Source organism: Capsicum annuum, unplaced genomic scaffold (genome assembly GCF_002878395.1).
Source record: "Capsicum annuum cultivar UCD-10X-F1 unplaced genomic scaffold, UCD10Xv1.1 ctg2911, whole genome shotgun sequence".
Lineage (NCBI taxonomy): Eukaryota > Viridiplantae > Streptophyta > Magnoliopsida > Solanales > Solanaceae > Capsicum > Capsicum annuum.
Window position 1 is genome coordinate 61,627 of NW_025835580.1, and position 17,433 is coordinate 79,059.

The following is a 17,433-nucleotide window of genomic DNA, read 5'->3' on the forward strand; positions in this document are numbered from 1 at the left end:
GCTTATACCTCTTATCAGTTAAGAGATGCAGTAAGAGCTTAATGCATATCATTTGTTGGTTGTAGGCTTGTTAATGCTCCTCATGGGATTAGTTTGTTGATGCCTTTCTGAAGAGATTTGTGCCTTTTAGTTTGAGAGATCGTATATGGGATGGGTTTGATCATATGGAGTAGGGCTCCATGACAGTTTTTGAGTATAAGTCATGCTTCCACGCCCTATCCAGTTATGAGTTTGAGAAGATTCAAAAGTTTGTGAAAGGTTTGGCTGTCTCCCTTCAGTTGGCTACATCTCAGATGGTTGTGTTTGATGGTTCTTTTCAGAATATTGTGGATCATGTTAAGGTAACAGAGGGTACTATTAGTGCATCTCAGGGAGGCACCAAGAGGGTGCGTCATTTTGGTGATTTTAAAAGTCAGACCTCTCGAGGCAGAGATTTTAGAGGTTCTCGAGGATACCATAGTAGGACAGTGCAAATGGCATTATAGAGTTTGGGTGGTGGACCTTCTAGTTCAGCAGTACAGGGTGCCCGTTCGGGTCTAGTTGTATCTTCTCCTATTGAGACTGGTCATAGAGGTTTCTATGTATGTGATGAGATTGGCCATGTGGCCAGGGACTGTCCTTGCCGGGTGATTCGAGCTACTCCTATTTCATCTGTGAGGGGTAGGGATGCTACTAGAGGTGTGAGGGGTAGAGGTACTGGAGCTTGTTGGGGTGGCCGTGGGGCCACTCAAGCAGTTGGTGGTCGTGGGGCTACCCAGGCAGCTGGTGGTCGTGGTCAGTATACGCTATATTATCCAGACCAGAGGCAGAGGTTTCTGATGTTGTGATTACAGGCAACTTCCTCGTTTGTTTCAGACCTGCATCTGTATTATTTGATCCTGAATCGACTTTCTCCTATATGTCTGTGTATTTTTCTTTGGGTTTTGATTTTGTTCGTGAGCCTTCTGCCATGCCTATTTGTGTATCTACCTCAGTAGGTGAATCTTTAGTGGTGGATCGGACATGCTGATCTTGTGTTGTGACTTTTGCCGGGCGTGAGACTTTGGTAGGCTTTCTTGTGTTAGATATGATCGATTTTGATGTTATTTTTGGGTATGGATTGATTTGCTCCTTATCTTGTTGTCTTAAATTGTTTTGCTAAGACTGTGACTTTAACTTTAGTTGGTGTGACAAGGATAGCTTGGAAAGGGTACACTTCATTTGGGTCCTAAAAGGGTCATATCTTACGTTCAGGCTCGTAAATTAGTTGAGAGGGGATGTTTGTATTACTTGGACCACATTCGTGACACAAGTGTTGTTTCGCCTCCTTCCTTGGATTCTGTCTGTGTTGTTCGTGAGTTTATGGAGGTGTTCTTTACGGGCTTGCCTAGTATGCCTTCGGATCGAGATATTGATTTTATTATTGATGTTGAGTCGGGCACCAAGCCCATTTCTATTCCTCCTCATACGATGGCCCCTAGTAGAATTAAAGGAACTGAAGGATCAGTTGTAGGAGTTGTTGGATAAGGGATTTATTCAACCTAGTGTTTCACCTTAGGGTGCGTCTGTCTTGTTTGTAAAGAAAGAGAATGGGTCTATGCGGATGTGTATTGATTATCGACAGTTGAATAAGGTAACGGTTAAGAATAAGTATCCTCTTTCTCGCATAGATGATTTATTTGATTGGGTGCTACGGTGTTTTTGAAGATTGATTTGCGGTTCCATTATCACTGTTGACACCCAATTTTGGCTCGTCCTTTTTTCTCTAATTATTTTACCGATGCTCCTCGACCCTAAATAATATTCAAAATTAAATAATAAATAAGATTTGTATTGTTATCTTTATCTCAGTAAATTTTAAATAATAAAAGAAAATCTATTTTTTTCTATCATATTATAAAATATTTTAATTAAATATAATTAAATATTTTAACATCAAAATCACAAAATATCTTTTGATACTCGCATTCACATTTTTTTAGGCGATATTGTAACCATATATATTTATATATTTTGTCATATAGAACAAATATTTTTATTCTTATTTTTACATATATTTTATTATTTTTGCACATATATATATATGTATATATATAGTTAATATTAAATCACAAAAATGTCAAATTGGACGCTTATACGAATTATGTCTGTAATTTTTATACGCTAAACTAAAAATAATTTTAGGATAGAAGAAAACATCGAGAAATTTAATTTTAGTAGAAAAAGAGTGTTCGGGTTGACAATAATTCAACTTCAATTTATTTATTTTATCCGAACCCTGTTATTTATTTATAAATTTTAAACAAGAGGCCCAAAAATTGGCCCAAAACCCGATTCAATATCCACGTCTACTTCATTAGTCCCCCACGCGCAATATTCGCCAATCAGGCACTGTCGGGTCATAAAAAACACTAAAATACCCGGCTAGTGCAACTTAGTTCAATCCGTCGACTGTTTCCCAAATCAAGGATCTCGAAGGTTTAGTCATCGTCATATATTCACATAATTTTGTGTGCATAATGTATTTTTATTTATTTACATATTTATATTCTCCTCTCTTTTAAAATTAGATACAGATAAAGACCAAACGGATCAAAAAAATAGTTAATTTTAAACCAATCTTTTTTGTATATTTGTTTACACACATAAACACACACACACACACACACATATATATATATATGTATATAATTATTATTTTTATTATTTATTTTAGATACTATTTTAAGTTCGTACGATCTTTAATCGGACGGATCAAAATTGATCAATATTTCAAACCAGTGCATTAAATGTCCTTCACTTGTCCCTATTGCTTTCTGAAAAAAAAAAAAATAGTTCACGCATTTTCTCTGCCCCAAAGCATTGATCAATCCCTTTTCATTACCCAAAAACCAACGTAAAATCAAAGACTTTTCTCTTCTCTGTTTTCTCCTTCCTCTCATCTTTCCCAAATTAGTGCAATAAATTATTTTTGGTTTCAAATTCGTATTAAAAGCCCAAGAATCGTCCAAATTCGATGAGGGATTTGTCCCTTTCAATATTTTGAATTCCGATTTCCCCCTCCAATTTGCCCGTTGGCTTCTTTAAATTTTTAATTTCAAATTCAGACTTTTAAATCCAAAATTGTCTATAAATACCTACGTTTTTGCCTATTTCAGGGCAGATTTTTGGATAAGTGAAAAGGGGAGTAAAAGGAAGAAAAACAGAGGCCAGGGTGGTGGTTCTAATAAAGGAAAAATTTGGGAAAATTACAGGTTCTATTTCTTCTTTTTTCGGCCTAAAGTCGAGTTCCCAGAGTCGGTTTCGTCGAGAGAAAATCCTAGACGTCAAAGCCTCAATTTGCGGCCCGAAAAAAGGTGCAAACCTGTCCCCTTTTTTTTATTTTCGCCTTCCCTTCTTTCGTCCACTCTAATTCTACGATTATGAGATCAACGCTGATTTTGAAGTGATACTGTTGTTTCTATGTTTGGCTGTGCAAATAAGAATTTGGTTCTATTTTTGAGATTATTGTTGTGTATATACGTCGTGGGTATGAAAATATATGATTTAACTTGGTTTCAATTTTGATTGTGGCATTGTCGATCGCTACCTGTGAACCAAACTCATGAGTGTGGTTGCCTCGTTTTGTCGTGATTTGATATGTATGTTGCTGTTCGCATGTTGGGCAGGAAGGAAAAGGGGTTGGGTGTCTGCGGTTTCAAGTTCCGGGAGATGACTGATTTAATGTTGTGTGTTTTTTTTTTTAGTCCCGCTCGGCCATAGTCTAACTCTATTAACATAGGCAATAGGGTTTCCAAATTGTTTAGCTAAATTTGATCTCCTTTTGTTTCTTAAATCGTGATTTCTTTCAACTATGTTTTCGGATTTTCTGCTTCTTGTATTCGTGAACAATAAGTTATGGTTTCATCTATGTAAATTAATTAATGAAGTAGTAATTTTTTTTCAGATTTTCTTGGCTTTACATCTATATGATTTTGTCACCATAAACTTGGTAAGAAGAAAGCCAACATACTCTTGTGTTGTCTTAAAATTTCAGTGGCCAACTCATTCACATGCGAATCTTAGTTTGCCAAATCGATTGGTCTCCACTTTCATTAGCTAAAGATTTGTCTAACTCCTTAGGATAAATTGTTGGCTCTCGTTATCCTTAATTAGCCGTCGAAAAGGATATCATAGCTAGTTGCATTCTGTTTTTCTTCATCTTACACTATGCATAATTTAGCCTTAAGCACTTTAGTGAAGAACAGGGAGCATTTTCCATTTATATTTACCAAACGATCATGTTTGTGTGTTACTAGCCGTTATGCTTTTCTTTCAAGAAAAGGTTTTCAAGCAAAAGTTTTCTCGTAAAGAAAGTGTCTTCATTCTAACTAGGTCTTAATCTATTATCTTTGGACTCCATTAATCCATAAAAAATATAATTATCTTCAATGGCAAGTTAGAATATACTGAAAGGGAAGTGATAATGAGTTAGTTGGCTTAGCTCTATAATATTTTTCCAGATTTGTGAGTGAGCTGGTCATTTAATTTATTTGAGTTGCAGCATGACATTGAAGTATTCTGTCGAAATCTGTGCAAGGTCCTGTTGTTTAAACCTCTATTGCATTTTTTTTTTTGAAGTCATTAGATGGTAAATCACTGAATGTTAGCTACTTGTACAGAAACATGTTTTCTCCCTAATAATATATTAGCATACACTTTGAGTGAGTCCTTAATTACTTATTGAGGATATGTCTCACCTATTTACATCAAATAAGAAGCTAGAAAGTGATAACCTTTAGAAGTGTGGCCTAGTGGTCAGTGAATTAGGAGTAAACAATGAGGTCTCAGGTTCACATCTCAGTGGAGGCATAAAGGGGTCTCTTTTCCATCTATTCAAACTTTGGTGGGCTGAGTTCCTGTACTATTGTTGCTTTCGTCATTTAGCATGCTGCTGTTAACAAATAGCATAGGCGAATTCGTGACCTCCTAATCACACGATAGAATTAATCTGAGCAAGTAAAATTCTTAGGTACTAAGTTCCAACAAGAGTTCCCTGAGGCACTCAAATTATTTGGTTAGTTCCTTTAGAAAAAAAAGGATTTGGTATTGTTGGTTAACCCAACAAGAGTTCCCTGAGGCACTCAAATTATTTGGTTAGTTCCTTTAGAAAAAAAAGGATTTGGTATTGTTGGTTAACTCGACATGGGTGGGTTAATACGATAGAGTGTTTTTACGTTAACGCGTACCTTTAGACTTATTCCCAGAATATGCTGCTTCAATATAATCTGGGATAGAAAAAATCAGCCTGGATAATATAAAAGTCTTAGTAAGGAGGTTCGACTATAGTCTCTCGAAAACACCCCGTTAGGCATTTTAAAAAAGGAGATTGATCTATCACTTCCGATCAACCCCCCCAAAGCAAGTTAGCGATGCCCTTACTTTGATTAGAGTCTGTTGGCATTTCCTACCTAACGAGTTTTGTACTAGTATAATATATGATTAGATAAGACATTAATCACTGGTTTAATATACCTACAAACAAAATTGTTGTATCCTATTCTGAAGTATTTCCAAGAACTCCACCAGTGTTTCGTAGTTCTCTGGGAGATTCCAATTGTCTTTATGATATAAGATTATTATTCTTTTAGCTCTATATGTCTCTTTCTATATCTCTTTGATAGATGTGCAGGGAAAAAAGAACTCGGCATTAGCTATATAACCTCCACAAACATGAACATAAGTCATTATTCAAAAGTATTGGATGTTAATGGCTAAAAGGAAATTCATAAATGCGTTGGTCTGGCATAAAGAATTAAAAGACTTTTACACTACAGGTGGATATAATTTTATCCATGATAAAAATGCTGATCTATGTCACTTTTCGATAAGAAGGGCCAAACTTATAGTAGTAGATGATACTATCTACGAATCGAAATTGGTTACCTGTGCGCATGATTTGGAGTTTGTCCCCTAGTGATAGGCTTTCTCTGTTTCATGTTTTGTTATTATTGGTACTTAAATAGCTTCTAATCCTCATCCTTTTTTTTTATATTAAAGAATAGTTTTAGGCATATGCATGGTTCCTTATACAAATGACTACCTGTTTACCTGTATGCCTTACATTTTATGTTTGCGTCTCGCTATAGTTTTTTACTTCTTGTGTTCTTATCTGTTGGAACTTGAATTGTTTTCTAATTCCTTATCTCCCTTTCTCTTACATGAACACTTGGGAGTTGGAGTTCCGCAACGAAACTCATTCTGGACCCAAGCATCGGGTCAATCGTCGCTAGGATTGCAATAGCCTCGGAGTCACAAAAATTAGAAGCTAAAACTCTAAAAAGAAGTCTAGTATTCCTAGTCACTTTTTCCTTTAATTCACTCATATTACGTTATGTCTTTTCTTTTGATTGATAACTAATTCTATTCTGTCGTTAAAATTGCTTAAGGCTTATTCGAGTTTTTTAGGAATAGAAAATGCGAGGTACATACATTTCACTCGCTATTGTGTACAATACATTTCATCATCATCATTCCTTTACAATTATTTTTAGTTCAATTTATTCACAATCTTTCACATATTCTTAAATATATATTTTTATAAAGAAATTTTCATGTCCATAAAAGTACTTTGTTTACTCTGCAATGATACACTTAACCTCACCTATATCCAAATAATTTTCTCTAACATTATAATACTTACACTTTAATATATGTGTAAATTATATTATCACCCCTCTTTATATACTTAAAAAATGCATGTATATTTTTACGATAATGGTATTATTTCCTTGTAAATAGTAGCGTCGTAATTTTTATACCTTAAGTTTTCTTTCTTTTATATAAAATAACTAGTAGAAAATAACTATAAAAGTTTTCTTTTCACCATTTTCGCAAAGAAATAAAAGCAATGGTTTTTCCTAAATTGAGCGTAAGGACTATCTACGGATAGGCTCTGAGGGGTGCCAAACACCTTCCCCTCGAGTAACCAAAATCTTTACTCAGAATCTCAAAATGTTTTCGAAGAACCAAGATAGAGTTTTCACAATAAAAAATGGTTTTTCCTAATTTTTCTAAAAAGTTAGGTGGCGACTCTAAAACATAAATTTTACCCAAGATTCATTAAACGCTACCATATATCGTGTGTCGTTTCGACCGGTTTGAAATATGGCACGACAATCACCAGCAAGGATTAGGGCTTTGGATATTCTGAAAATAACTTTTCAGACTCGATATGGTCATTGTGAGTTCTTAGTCATGTCTTTTGGGTTGATCAATTCCCCTGCCGTGTTTGTGGAGTTGATGAACTGGGTGTTTCGACTGTATCTCGACTCTTTGGTGATTGTATTTATAGATGATATCTTGGTTTATTACAAGAGAGGCTGAGAAGGAGGAGCATTTGTGGATTATGTTGTAGAGATTAAGGGATGAGAAGTTGTATGCTAAGTTCTCTAAATGTGAGTTTTGGTTGGAGTCTGTTTCTTTCTTCGATCATGTGGTGACTAATGAAGGTATTATGGTTGATCCAACTAAGGTTGCAGCGGTTCGTTATTGGGCTAGACCTACTTTGCCCACTGAGATTCGGAGTTTTGTTATCTTGACCGAGTATTATTAGTGTTTTGTTGAGGGTTTCTCTTCCATTGCAGCTCCATCGATCAAGTTGACTCAAAAGAAGATTTCTTTTCAGTGGTCCAATGCTTGTGAGGCGAGCTTTCAAAAGATCAAGGACTTGTTGACTTCAGCTCCTATATTGGCTTTGTCCAAGGAGGGTGTGGGCTTTACCATGTTTTGTGAAGCTTTCGGTGTTGGCTTAGGTTTTGTGTTCATGCAGGAGGATAAGATGGTTGCGTATGTATCTCGTCAGTTAAAGCCTCGTGAGAGGAATTATCCTATCAATGATTTGGAGCTGTGTGCAGTTGTGTTTGCCTTAAAGTTGTAGAGGCACTACTTGTATGGAGTTCGTTGTGAGATCTTCTCGGGTCATCGTAGCCTTAAGTACTTCTTTACCAGCGAGATCTTTATATGAGGTAGCACCGTTTGCTTGAGTTTCTTAAGGATTATAACTTGACTATTCTCTACCATCAGGACAAGGCTAATGTGGTTACGGATGACTTGAGCCAAAAGTCGACTAGCATGGGTAGCTTGGTGCATTTTTTGATTCAGGAGAGGCCGTTGGCCTTAGAGGTTTAGTCTTTGGCAGGTTCAGTCTTTGGCTAACCCGATGGTTAGGCTTGATATTTCAACACCGGGGCGTTTTTTGGCATTTATTGAGGCTAGATCATCTTTGATAGAGTAGACTCGAGCTCATCAGTTTGACGACGTTAGATTGAGGTTGATTCGAGATAAGGTATAGAGTGGGGAGGCTAAGGAAGCCTCACTTGATTTGGTTGGAGTTTTGAGGATTGGGGAATGAGTTGTGTGCCGAGAGTGGTAATCAGATTAGGTTGATCTTGGGGGAGGCCCATTGTTTCAGATATTCTATCTATCCAGGTGTGACTAAGATATATCGTGATTTGTGGCAGCACTACTGGTGGGGTGGTATGAGGCCAGATATAGCAGATTTTGTGGCTCGTTGCCTATGTTGTCAGCATGTGAAGGCCGAGCATTTGGGACCTGGTGGTTTACTTCAGAGGTTACCCGTTCCTGAGTGGGAGTGGGAATGCATCACTATGGACTTTGTGACTGGTTTGCTTCGTACATTTCATGATTCCGATAGTGCTTGGGTCATCGTGGATCGATTGACCAAGTCAACTCATTTTATTTTGGTTCGGGTCTCATTCAGTGCTGAGAAGTTAGCCCCTATTGTCATTCGTGAGATTGTGCGTCTTCATGGTGTGCCGGTGTCTATTATTTTAGATCGAGGTTTTGTGTTCACATTTCACTGTTGGAAGACTTTTCAGGATGAGTTGGGTACTCGAGTTGATCTTAGCACAGTGTTTCAACCCCAGACTGATGGCCAGTCAGAGCGGACTATCTAGGTTTTGGGAGGTTGTACTTCATGCATGGGCGATGGATTTTGGTGGCCAGTGGGAGCAGCATTTGGCTTTAGCAGAGTTTGCATATAGTAATAATTACCATTTCAGTGTTGATATGGCTCCTTTTGAGGTATTGTATGGTTGGCGTTGTCGCTCTCCATTAGGTTGGTTCAACGTTTCAGAGGTGAGACCTCGAGGTAAGGACTTTCTTCGTGAGTAGTTGATAGAGTTCGAGTCATTCAGGATAGACTTAGAGCGGCTTGGAGTAGGAAGAAGTGTTATGTTGATCGTAGACTTCGTGCCTTGAGATTTTGTGTTGGTGATCGTGTTTTCCTTCGAGCTTCGCCCATGAAGGGCGTGATCAGGTTTGGGAAGAGGGGCAAGCTTAGCCCCAGGTATATTGGTTCATTTGAGATTTTTCGGACTGTTGGTGATGTGGCTTATGAGTTGGCTTTACTCCCCAATCTATCAGTTGTTCATCCAAGTTTTTTATGTTTCTATGCTTCATCGCTATATTCCTAATGAGTCTCATATTATTCGTTAGGAGTCAGTTCAGCTAGATCAGTGGTTGTCCTTTGTTAAGAAGTCAGTTTTCATTTTAGCTAAGGATGTTAGGCGATTGCACTCTAGAGTGAACCCTGTGGTTAAGGTCCAGTGACAACATTGACCTATAGACGAGGCTTCTTGGGAGGTTGAGTCTGATATGCGTAGTTCCTATCTCCAGCTTTTCATTGACTCAGGTATTTCTTTGCCTTAGTTCGAGAACGAACTAGATTTTTAGTGGTGGATGATGTAACGACCTGAAAATTTGATGAAATATGTGAAATTTGTGATTTTGTATGATTTGACTATTTTACCCCTCCCCGTAGTTGCATTATCGTATTTCTGGGGTGTGGGAGTGATTGACATGATTTTTGATGCATTTTAGTATCATTTATGCAATATTGTAGTTTTTTTGTGGCTTTAAGAGTCTTATTTTGGACTTATGTGGATATCTTTTGATCCGTGCAATGGATGGCCGAACGGACTGCGCCAGAAGCTCCGGAATATCGATTTTAGGCTACATAGATCTTGGGTTCGGGTCCTGGTGCACCCGAGCTCATTTCGACCTATTGGTCGAAAAGTTGAAAAATTGAAAAGTTGGGTATAAGATCCACTTTTGATCGAAACGACCTCGCATGGAAAATACGACATCGCCAACAGATCTGAAATGTCAATTTTAGTGTGTTAGCATGTCTGGTATGATTTTACGGTTTTTAAATCTCATTTCGACCCTCGGTTTGGAAAATTATAATTTCGAGTTTCGGGGGTCAATTTTGTGAAAAAGAATTTTTCTGAAAAATATGGTAGCGCCATCGCGTCCGAAACATCGAATTTAGTGTGGTTGCATTGTTCGTTTGCATAAATCGGACTCCGAACGAATCTCGGGCACCTCGTCGAAGTCCATTTCGACTTAGAAAAAAAGACAGCACCAGTTATTGCAGAAAAATCTGCATTATATAGCAGATTTTTCACCCTTTTAACCCATTTTGCTCATTTTTCATATTGTCTCTTGAGAGTTAAACCCTAAATATTTTGGGAGCTTAAAAGTGAAGCTTGTGGGAGCTTGGGAAGCTAGATTAACACCTATTTCTTGATTATATTACGGATTTAAGGTAAGAATTCATTCTTTTCTTCGTAATTTCTTCATTAATTTCTCAAAACCCAAAAAAAATCTTAGGGCATGATTTTAAACCCAAATTTCACTCTTTTTCACTTGAATAATACTTTTATCTTATAATTGCTAGTTTTTCATCAATTTAACCTTCAAAACAACTCCGATTATGGATTTTAACCCGGATTTCAAATATTTTATCCGGTAAAGCTCAAAAATGGTTTTTCTTCGATTTGAACCTCGTTTTTACTCAATTTAACCTGGTTTTTCAGCTACAGGTTCTTAAAAATATGAGAAATATATTTTTGAAGTAAAGTTTTGAGTTTGCCCTTCTTTTTTGGAAATCTATTTTGGGGGTCCGTTTTGACCCCGAACCAAAAGTAGTCAATATGGGTGTCGTTGGTTTTGTTTTGACACGTAGATTTCATATTTGATATTTCTAGTAAAATTCGAGATTGTTCGTAAAAGATAAGGTTGCGGGTTCAAGTGTAGCAGATCGGTTTCGGCTTTCGAGGTAGGTTATGGCTTAACTCTTCAGACTGGGCTGGGTAGTAAATGATAGTACAAAATGCATGTTAAGAGTGACAACTAATTATGAAAAATGGCTATCTATGTGTTGTGCCTGTGTAGGGCCTATATGTGATGTGTTGTCGAAATTGAGATATTATGTGATATGTTTGATCGTATGGTGTCATATGTGATATTAATAGCCTTGAATACATGTGAATAATTGTATTGTGTTGTTTAATGTGGTACTATTGGTTTATTGTAATTATATCATATTTATTGGCATATGCGACATTGAAAATTTATGGATGAAATGAAAATAATAAATGGATATTGGCTTATGTGGTTGTGAGAATATATCATTGTGGTAGGTTGTGGAAGTATATCATGTGATTGGTTGTGAAAATACTCATTGTAATTGGTTGTGAGCATTACATCTTCATATCATACTCATTCATGAAACATTGGTACCACCGTAGTAACATCTGAGAAACACTGGCAACACCTTTTTAAAAAAATATTGCAACACCTTATAAAACTCTTTTCGAGGGATATGTTGGAAAGGAGATATGAGATATGTGGATTGTATATAGGTTGACAAACCCCCCATGGGTCCTACGTCAGAAAGCTTTAGCTCCGTAGCTGTATACGGGGATTGTGCGACAATCCGGAAAGTTGTGCGACGATCTCGTGCATCATCATCATCATCATCATATACATTGCACTTACTTTATTGTGTTTATGTCGTGTTGTATTGCCTTATTGACTTGTCATCTATGTATTTATCTTATCTCCCTTTACTTGTATTTGATGATCTTGTATCTGTATTTTCTCTCTTGTTCTATTTATATATGACATAATGTATACTTGTGTTCAATATCTTGATGTGTTGTTGTAATATATGTGAGATATATTAGAACTCTTAGTGCAAGCGGTGTGGCTACCGTTGTAGGACATTTTCTGATTGCCAGAGACGTGCCCTTAGTGTATATTTTGTATGTTTTATTTACTACTTTGTTTGGTCGGCCTATGATACCTATTGAGTACAAGTGGACCGTACTCATGCCTACTGCGCCCTTTCGATGCAGGTCTTAGCTCGAGTGCACCTCAACTTGATTGACTCGGGCGATTGTTGGAGCTTTCAAGGTAGCGAATTGGACATTCTTGCGTCCGAAGTTCACCTCTATCTTTTTATAGTTGTTATGTCTTTATTAGTATTCAGAGACAGTTATTATTCTTTTGTGGTTATTTTTTTTGATACATTTGACTCTTGGATTGTATTGGTAGTTCTTACACTATTGACACCTGGTTTTGGGCATGATTGGTATTTTGGATAAGTTCTTTCGTATTGTTATGATTATTTATATGGTTCGGTTTCATTCTAGAAGCCTTACCTTGGGGTATTTCTATCTTTTTCTCTATTCGTATCAGTTTGGGTGATAGGTTTACTTATCAGGGTACGCCGCGACAAATGCCATCATGACCCTCATTTTTAAGTCGTGACAAATTGGTATCAGAGCAGACAGGTTTCATTGGTCTCAACGGTGTAAGAACAAGATGTCAAATAGAGTCTCGCGGATCGGTACGCAGACATTCGTATGTATCTTTGAGAGGCTATAGGACGTCTTTAGAAAACGTCCCTCATTTTATTCCTTATCATGCTAATTCTTTCATACCTTGTATTCTGAGTTGTGTTTCACTCTTTCTACGTGAATGGAGTTTCTTATACCTCTTATCAGTTGAGAGATGCAACGAGAGATTATTGGATATCATTTGTTGGTTGTAGGCTTGTTAATACTTCTGAGTTGTCATGGGATCAGTTTGTTGTTGCCTTTCTGGAGAGATTTGTGCCTTTTAATTTGAGAGATCGTATGTGGGACGAGTTTGATCATATGGAGCAGGGCTCCATGACAGTTTTTGAGTATAAGGCATGTTTCCACGCCTTGTCCAGATATGAGTTTGAGAAGATTCAAATGTTTGTGAAAGGTTTGGTTGTCTCCCTTCAGTTGGCTACATCTCAGATAGTTAAGTTTGATGGTTCTTTTCAGAGTATTGTGGATTATGTTAAGGTGACAGAGGGTATTATTAGTGCATCTCAGGGAGGCGCCAAAAGGGTGCGCTATTTTGGTGAGTTTAAAAGTCAGACCTCTCGAGGCAGAGATTTTAGAGGTTCTCGAGGATAGCCAGTGCAGGCGGCATTACAGAGTTCGGGTGGTGGACCTTCTAGTTTAGCAGTACGGAGTGGCCGTTCGAGTCTAGTTGTATCTTCTCCTATTGAGACTGGTCATAGAGATTGCTATGTATGTTATGAGATTGGCCATGTGGCCAGGGACTGTCTCCGCCGGGTGATTTAAGCTACTCTTATTTCATCTGTGAGGGGTAGGGGGCTACTAGAGGTGCGAGGGGTAGAGTTAGTAGAGCTCGTGGGGGTGGCCGTGGGGCCACTCAAGCAGTTGGTGGTCGTGGTCAGTGTATGCTATATTAGCCAGACCTGAGGCAGCGACTTCTGATGTTGTGATTAATGGTAACTTCCTCGTTTGTTTCAGACCTACATCTGTATTATTTAATCCTGAATCGATTTTATCCTATGTGTTTGTGTATTTTGATTTGGGTTTTGATTCTGTTTGTGAGCCTTCTGCCATGCCTATTTGTGTATCTACCCGGTAGGTGAATGTTTAGTGGTGGATCAGACGTGTTGATCTTGTGTTGTGACTTTTGCCGAGCGTGAGACTTTAGAGGCTTGCTTGTGTTAGATATGATCGATTTTGATGTTATTTTTAGGTATGGATTGGTTGGCTCCTTATCTTATTGTCTTAGATTATTTTCTAAGACTGTGACTTTAGCTTTAGTTGGTGTGACAAGGATAGCTTAAAAAGGGTACACTTTATTCGGATCCTAACAGGGTCATATCTTATGTTCAGGCTCATAAATTAGTTGAGAGGGAATGCTTGTATTACTTGGACCATATTCGTGACACAAGTGTTGTTTTGCCTCCTTCTTTGGATTTTGTCTGTGTTGTTCGTGAGTTTATGGAGGTGTTCCCTAAGGACTTGCTTAGTATGCCTTCGGATCGAGATATTCATTTTATTATTGATGTTGAGTTGGGCACCAAGTCCATTTCTATTCCTCCTCATAGGATGGTCCCAACAGAGTTGAAGGAACTTAACATAGTACGTATTATTACTATTATTACTTTTACTATTACTAGTTGTTTTTGTTGTTTCATTTTTAATTTAATATTTAAATAAATTATACTTACATATATTTAAATTTTAAAAGAGATAAGTTTATGAAAGAGTAGAAGTCTCTTTAGAACTCTTCAACCATGAATTTTAGTTCATCTTTAATTTAATATTTAAATAAATTATATCTAGATATTTGTATAACATTTAAATTTTAAAAGAGATAAATTTATAAAAGAGTAAAAATCTATTTAGAACTCTTTGATGCTATTATTATTACTACTATTATATTTTTTTAAAAAAAAAGTACTACTATGTGTGTACTATTACGTACTACTATGTTTTTTAAAATTATTATTATTATTATTATTATTATTATTATTATTATCTTTTTTATTTAAGACATTAAAAGGGATTAGTTTATTAACTAGTATACGTACCCATGCGATGCACGGATAATATTAAAGTATTATTTTTAATTATTTTATATTGAAATGTCTTATTTGAATATGTTAAATCATAGTACCTTAATACAGTTCAACTATCATATTATTTTTCAATGAAATGCGAAAAAGTAAATAGTTTCCTACCCCCCCCCCCCCTCCTCCAATCCCACACTTCAATTTTAAAACTAAAAATCAGAAAAAGATCAATCCCCAACCCCCACACACCTTCACCCTCCCCAACCCCAATTACCTCACCTTTAACCAAATTTATACAAAAGAATAATCATGTAATTGTAAAAAGAATTTTATATTTTTAATTTTTTTATTATATTATTCACAATTTAAAGATATTATGTTAATATTTCTACCACATCTCCTCTCCCACCTCTAACCAAATCCCCGCCTCCACACACCTTCACCCCTCCCCAACCCCAATTACCTTACCTTTAACCAAATTTATACAAAAAAAATAATCATGTAATTGTAAAAGGAATTTTATATTTTTAATTTTTTTATTATATTATTCACAATTTAAAGATATTATATTAATATTTCCACCACATCTCATCTCCCACCTCTAACCAAATTTATAAGAATTAAAATAATTACAATTGCAAAAGAGACTTAATGTTTTATATTTTTCTTGTTTACAATTTAAAGATTTCATATAGTAAAAAATAATTTAAAGTTCTATTCTACTATCCCTTATTTCTTTCTTTTAAAATTTAGATATAGTAATATGAGTATTATCTAATTACTTCATTAATATTTTTAGAATTAGTTTAAAATATTATCTCCCCACTCCTCCTATTTATGTAATTTTATTTTACTGCATTTAATTATTTTCTTTTGTATTGATTGTATACTTGTAAAATTTTAAAAAGTTTTAATGTTCAATAGATAAAAGATTCACAATTTTCTTCTACTACTTCAATCCTTCCCAGCTAAAAAGAGATTGAGGTGAAAGCACTAAATGAAAGCTTACAGTTTTTGTGTATTGTCTTTTTTGTTAATACATTTTTGAATTTTTTGTTGAATATTGTAGCTTTACACCTTGATTTTATTGCAAAGGTACACAAAAGCCTTATTCATCTCCAGAGGGCTTCTTGGATGAAGAAGGCTAGGCAAATTATCAAGAGTGAATGCAAATTTTGAGCAATATCGTATGTCTCTTCTACCGTACAGGATCTTTTGATTGCTCTATACTCAACTATTTTCCTATTGAATTATGGAAGCTCTGAAAATCAACAATAATTATGTTACTCTGTCTCCCTCCTCCGCGTTATCTTCTTTCTAGGTTTTCACTACTTAATATCTTTCTCTTCCCCTTTCCTTTAACTTGCAGAAAGAACAATTCAATATTATATTTTAAGAAAATAGCTATGTAAAAGTAATATAGTAATGTTTCATAGTCATTTTTATGTGCTTAGGAGAAATATATTAAGCTAAAAGAAGAAATATTTGTACACATATAAGTATATTCACGTTCATTCTTTATATAAATGATATGTTAAATCTCTTTTATATATTTCATTTTTCAATTGTACTTGTTGATTTTTCAAATAATCATTTCACATTTTTGAAATATTTATATACATTAAATCTGTGAAAATTTTCGTTTTCTTAGATACATCTATGAAAAAGATAAACACAATATTAATAATAAATAACAATAAAATTATTAAAACTTAAGTTAAGCATGAACAACATATCTTGAAAGTTATTTAATTGAAATCTAATGAACGCTACGTATAATCTTTTTATTCATGCTAGGTACATCTATATAAAACATAAATATAATGTTAATTATTATTATAAATAAAATAATTAAAAAGTTAAATCAAGCATGAACAACATATATTGGTAGTTATTCAGAGAAATCTGATGAGCATTATATAATTTTTTTATTCATGATAGAAATATTTGTGATAAAGATGAATATAATGTTAATTATAAATGATGATAAAATAATTAAATAGTTAAATTAAATGTGAATAATATACCTTGATAGTTGTTCATCATGAATAATATACCTTGACAGTTATTCGGAGCAATTAGATGAGCATTATTTGTAATATTTGTATCCATGATAGAAATGCCTATTGCAAAAACATTATGTATATTAAAATATACGTGTATGAAAAACATATTATACTAAACTTGAGAATATGGAATGACATAAGTATGACGCTATTAGTATTAAATTTGAAAATAAAAATTTCTATTCACCATACTACGTTCAATGTACATCATAACATAACATTAAGGCACATAAAGAAAGATTAACCAATACATTTGTGTATGAAATGATTGCAGAAAATTCTCTTAGGATAAAAACAATAAAAAAGAAGAGAAGAAGAGAAGAAAAAAATTTATACTGATATATGTCTAAGGAGTATATATAAGAGGCTACAAAGTTGAACTTCATGTAAATTAAACTTTTATTTAAATTCAAAATTGAATATTATCATGTCAATTTGTTAAAAAAGATAAGATTCTAAAATATCATAATTATCTTATAGTTTACATAATTAAATTTGAAAAAAAAAAATGAAATTGATAATATCAATTCTAAAATATAATTTGTTTTATTTAGCTTTTTTTTTTTTCCTTCTTGTTCCCGTTGATCAACTTTTTTAATTTAAAAATTAATTAATATCTTATAAATTTTATATAAGTCTTCTATATCTATTTTTTTTTTTTTTTTTTTT

General features: G+C 34.9%; 1 protein-coding gene across 3 annotated transcripts; it reads left to right on the top strand.

The window, feature by feature from the left end:
- The first annotated feature begins 2,734 nt into the window (after nt 1–2,734).
- On the top strand, nt 2,735–16,173 carry LOC124891030. 3 transcript variants are annotated; one of them, XR_007049493.1, is made up of 3 exons: nt 2,735–3,335; nt 12,183–12,240; nt 15,794–16,173. XR_007049493.1 is itself a non-coding variant. In XM_047402866.1 (3 exons), exons 1-3 carry the CDS (start codon nt 2,769–2,771, stop codon nt 15,834–15,836), a joined length of 348 nt encoding a protein of 115 aa, XP_047258822.1. In that variant the 5' UTR covers nt 2,735–2,768; the 3' UTR covers nt 15,837–16,173. The 3 variants fall into 3 exon arrangements, 1 of the variants encoding a protein (XP_047258822.1); XR_007049492.1 differs by lacking the exon at nt 12,183–12,240 and adding an exon at nt 14,016–14,264; XM_047402866.1 differs by lacking the exon at nt 12,183–12,240 and having other exon boundaries at nt 2,735–2,875; nt 3,138–3,335.
- The last annotated feature ends 1,260 nt before the right edge of the window (nt 16,174–17,433 follow it).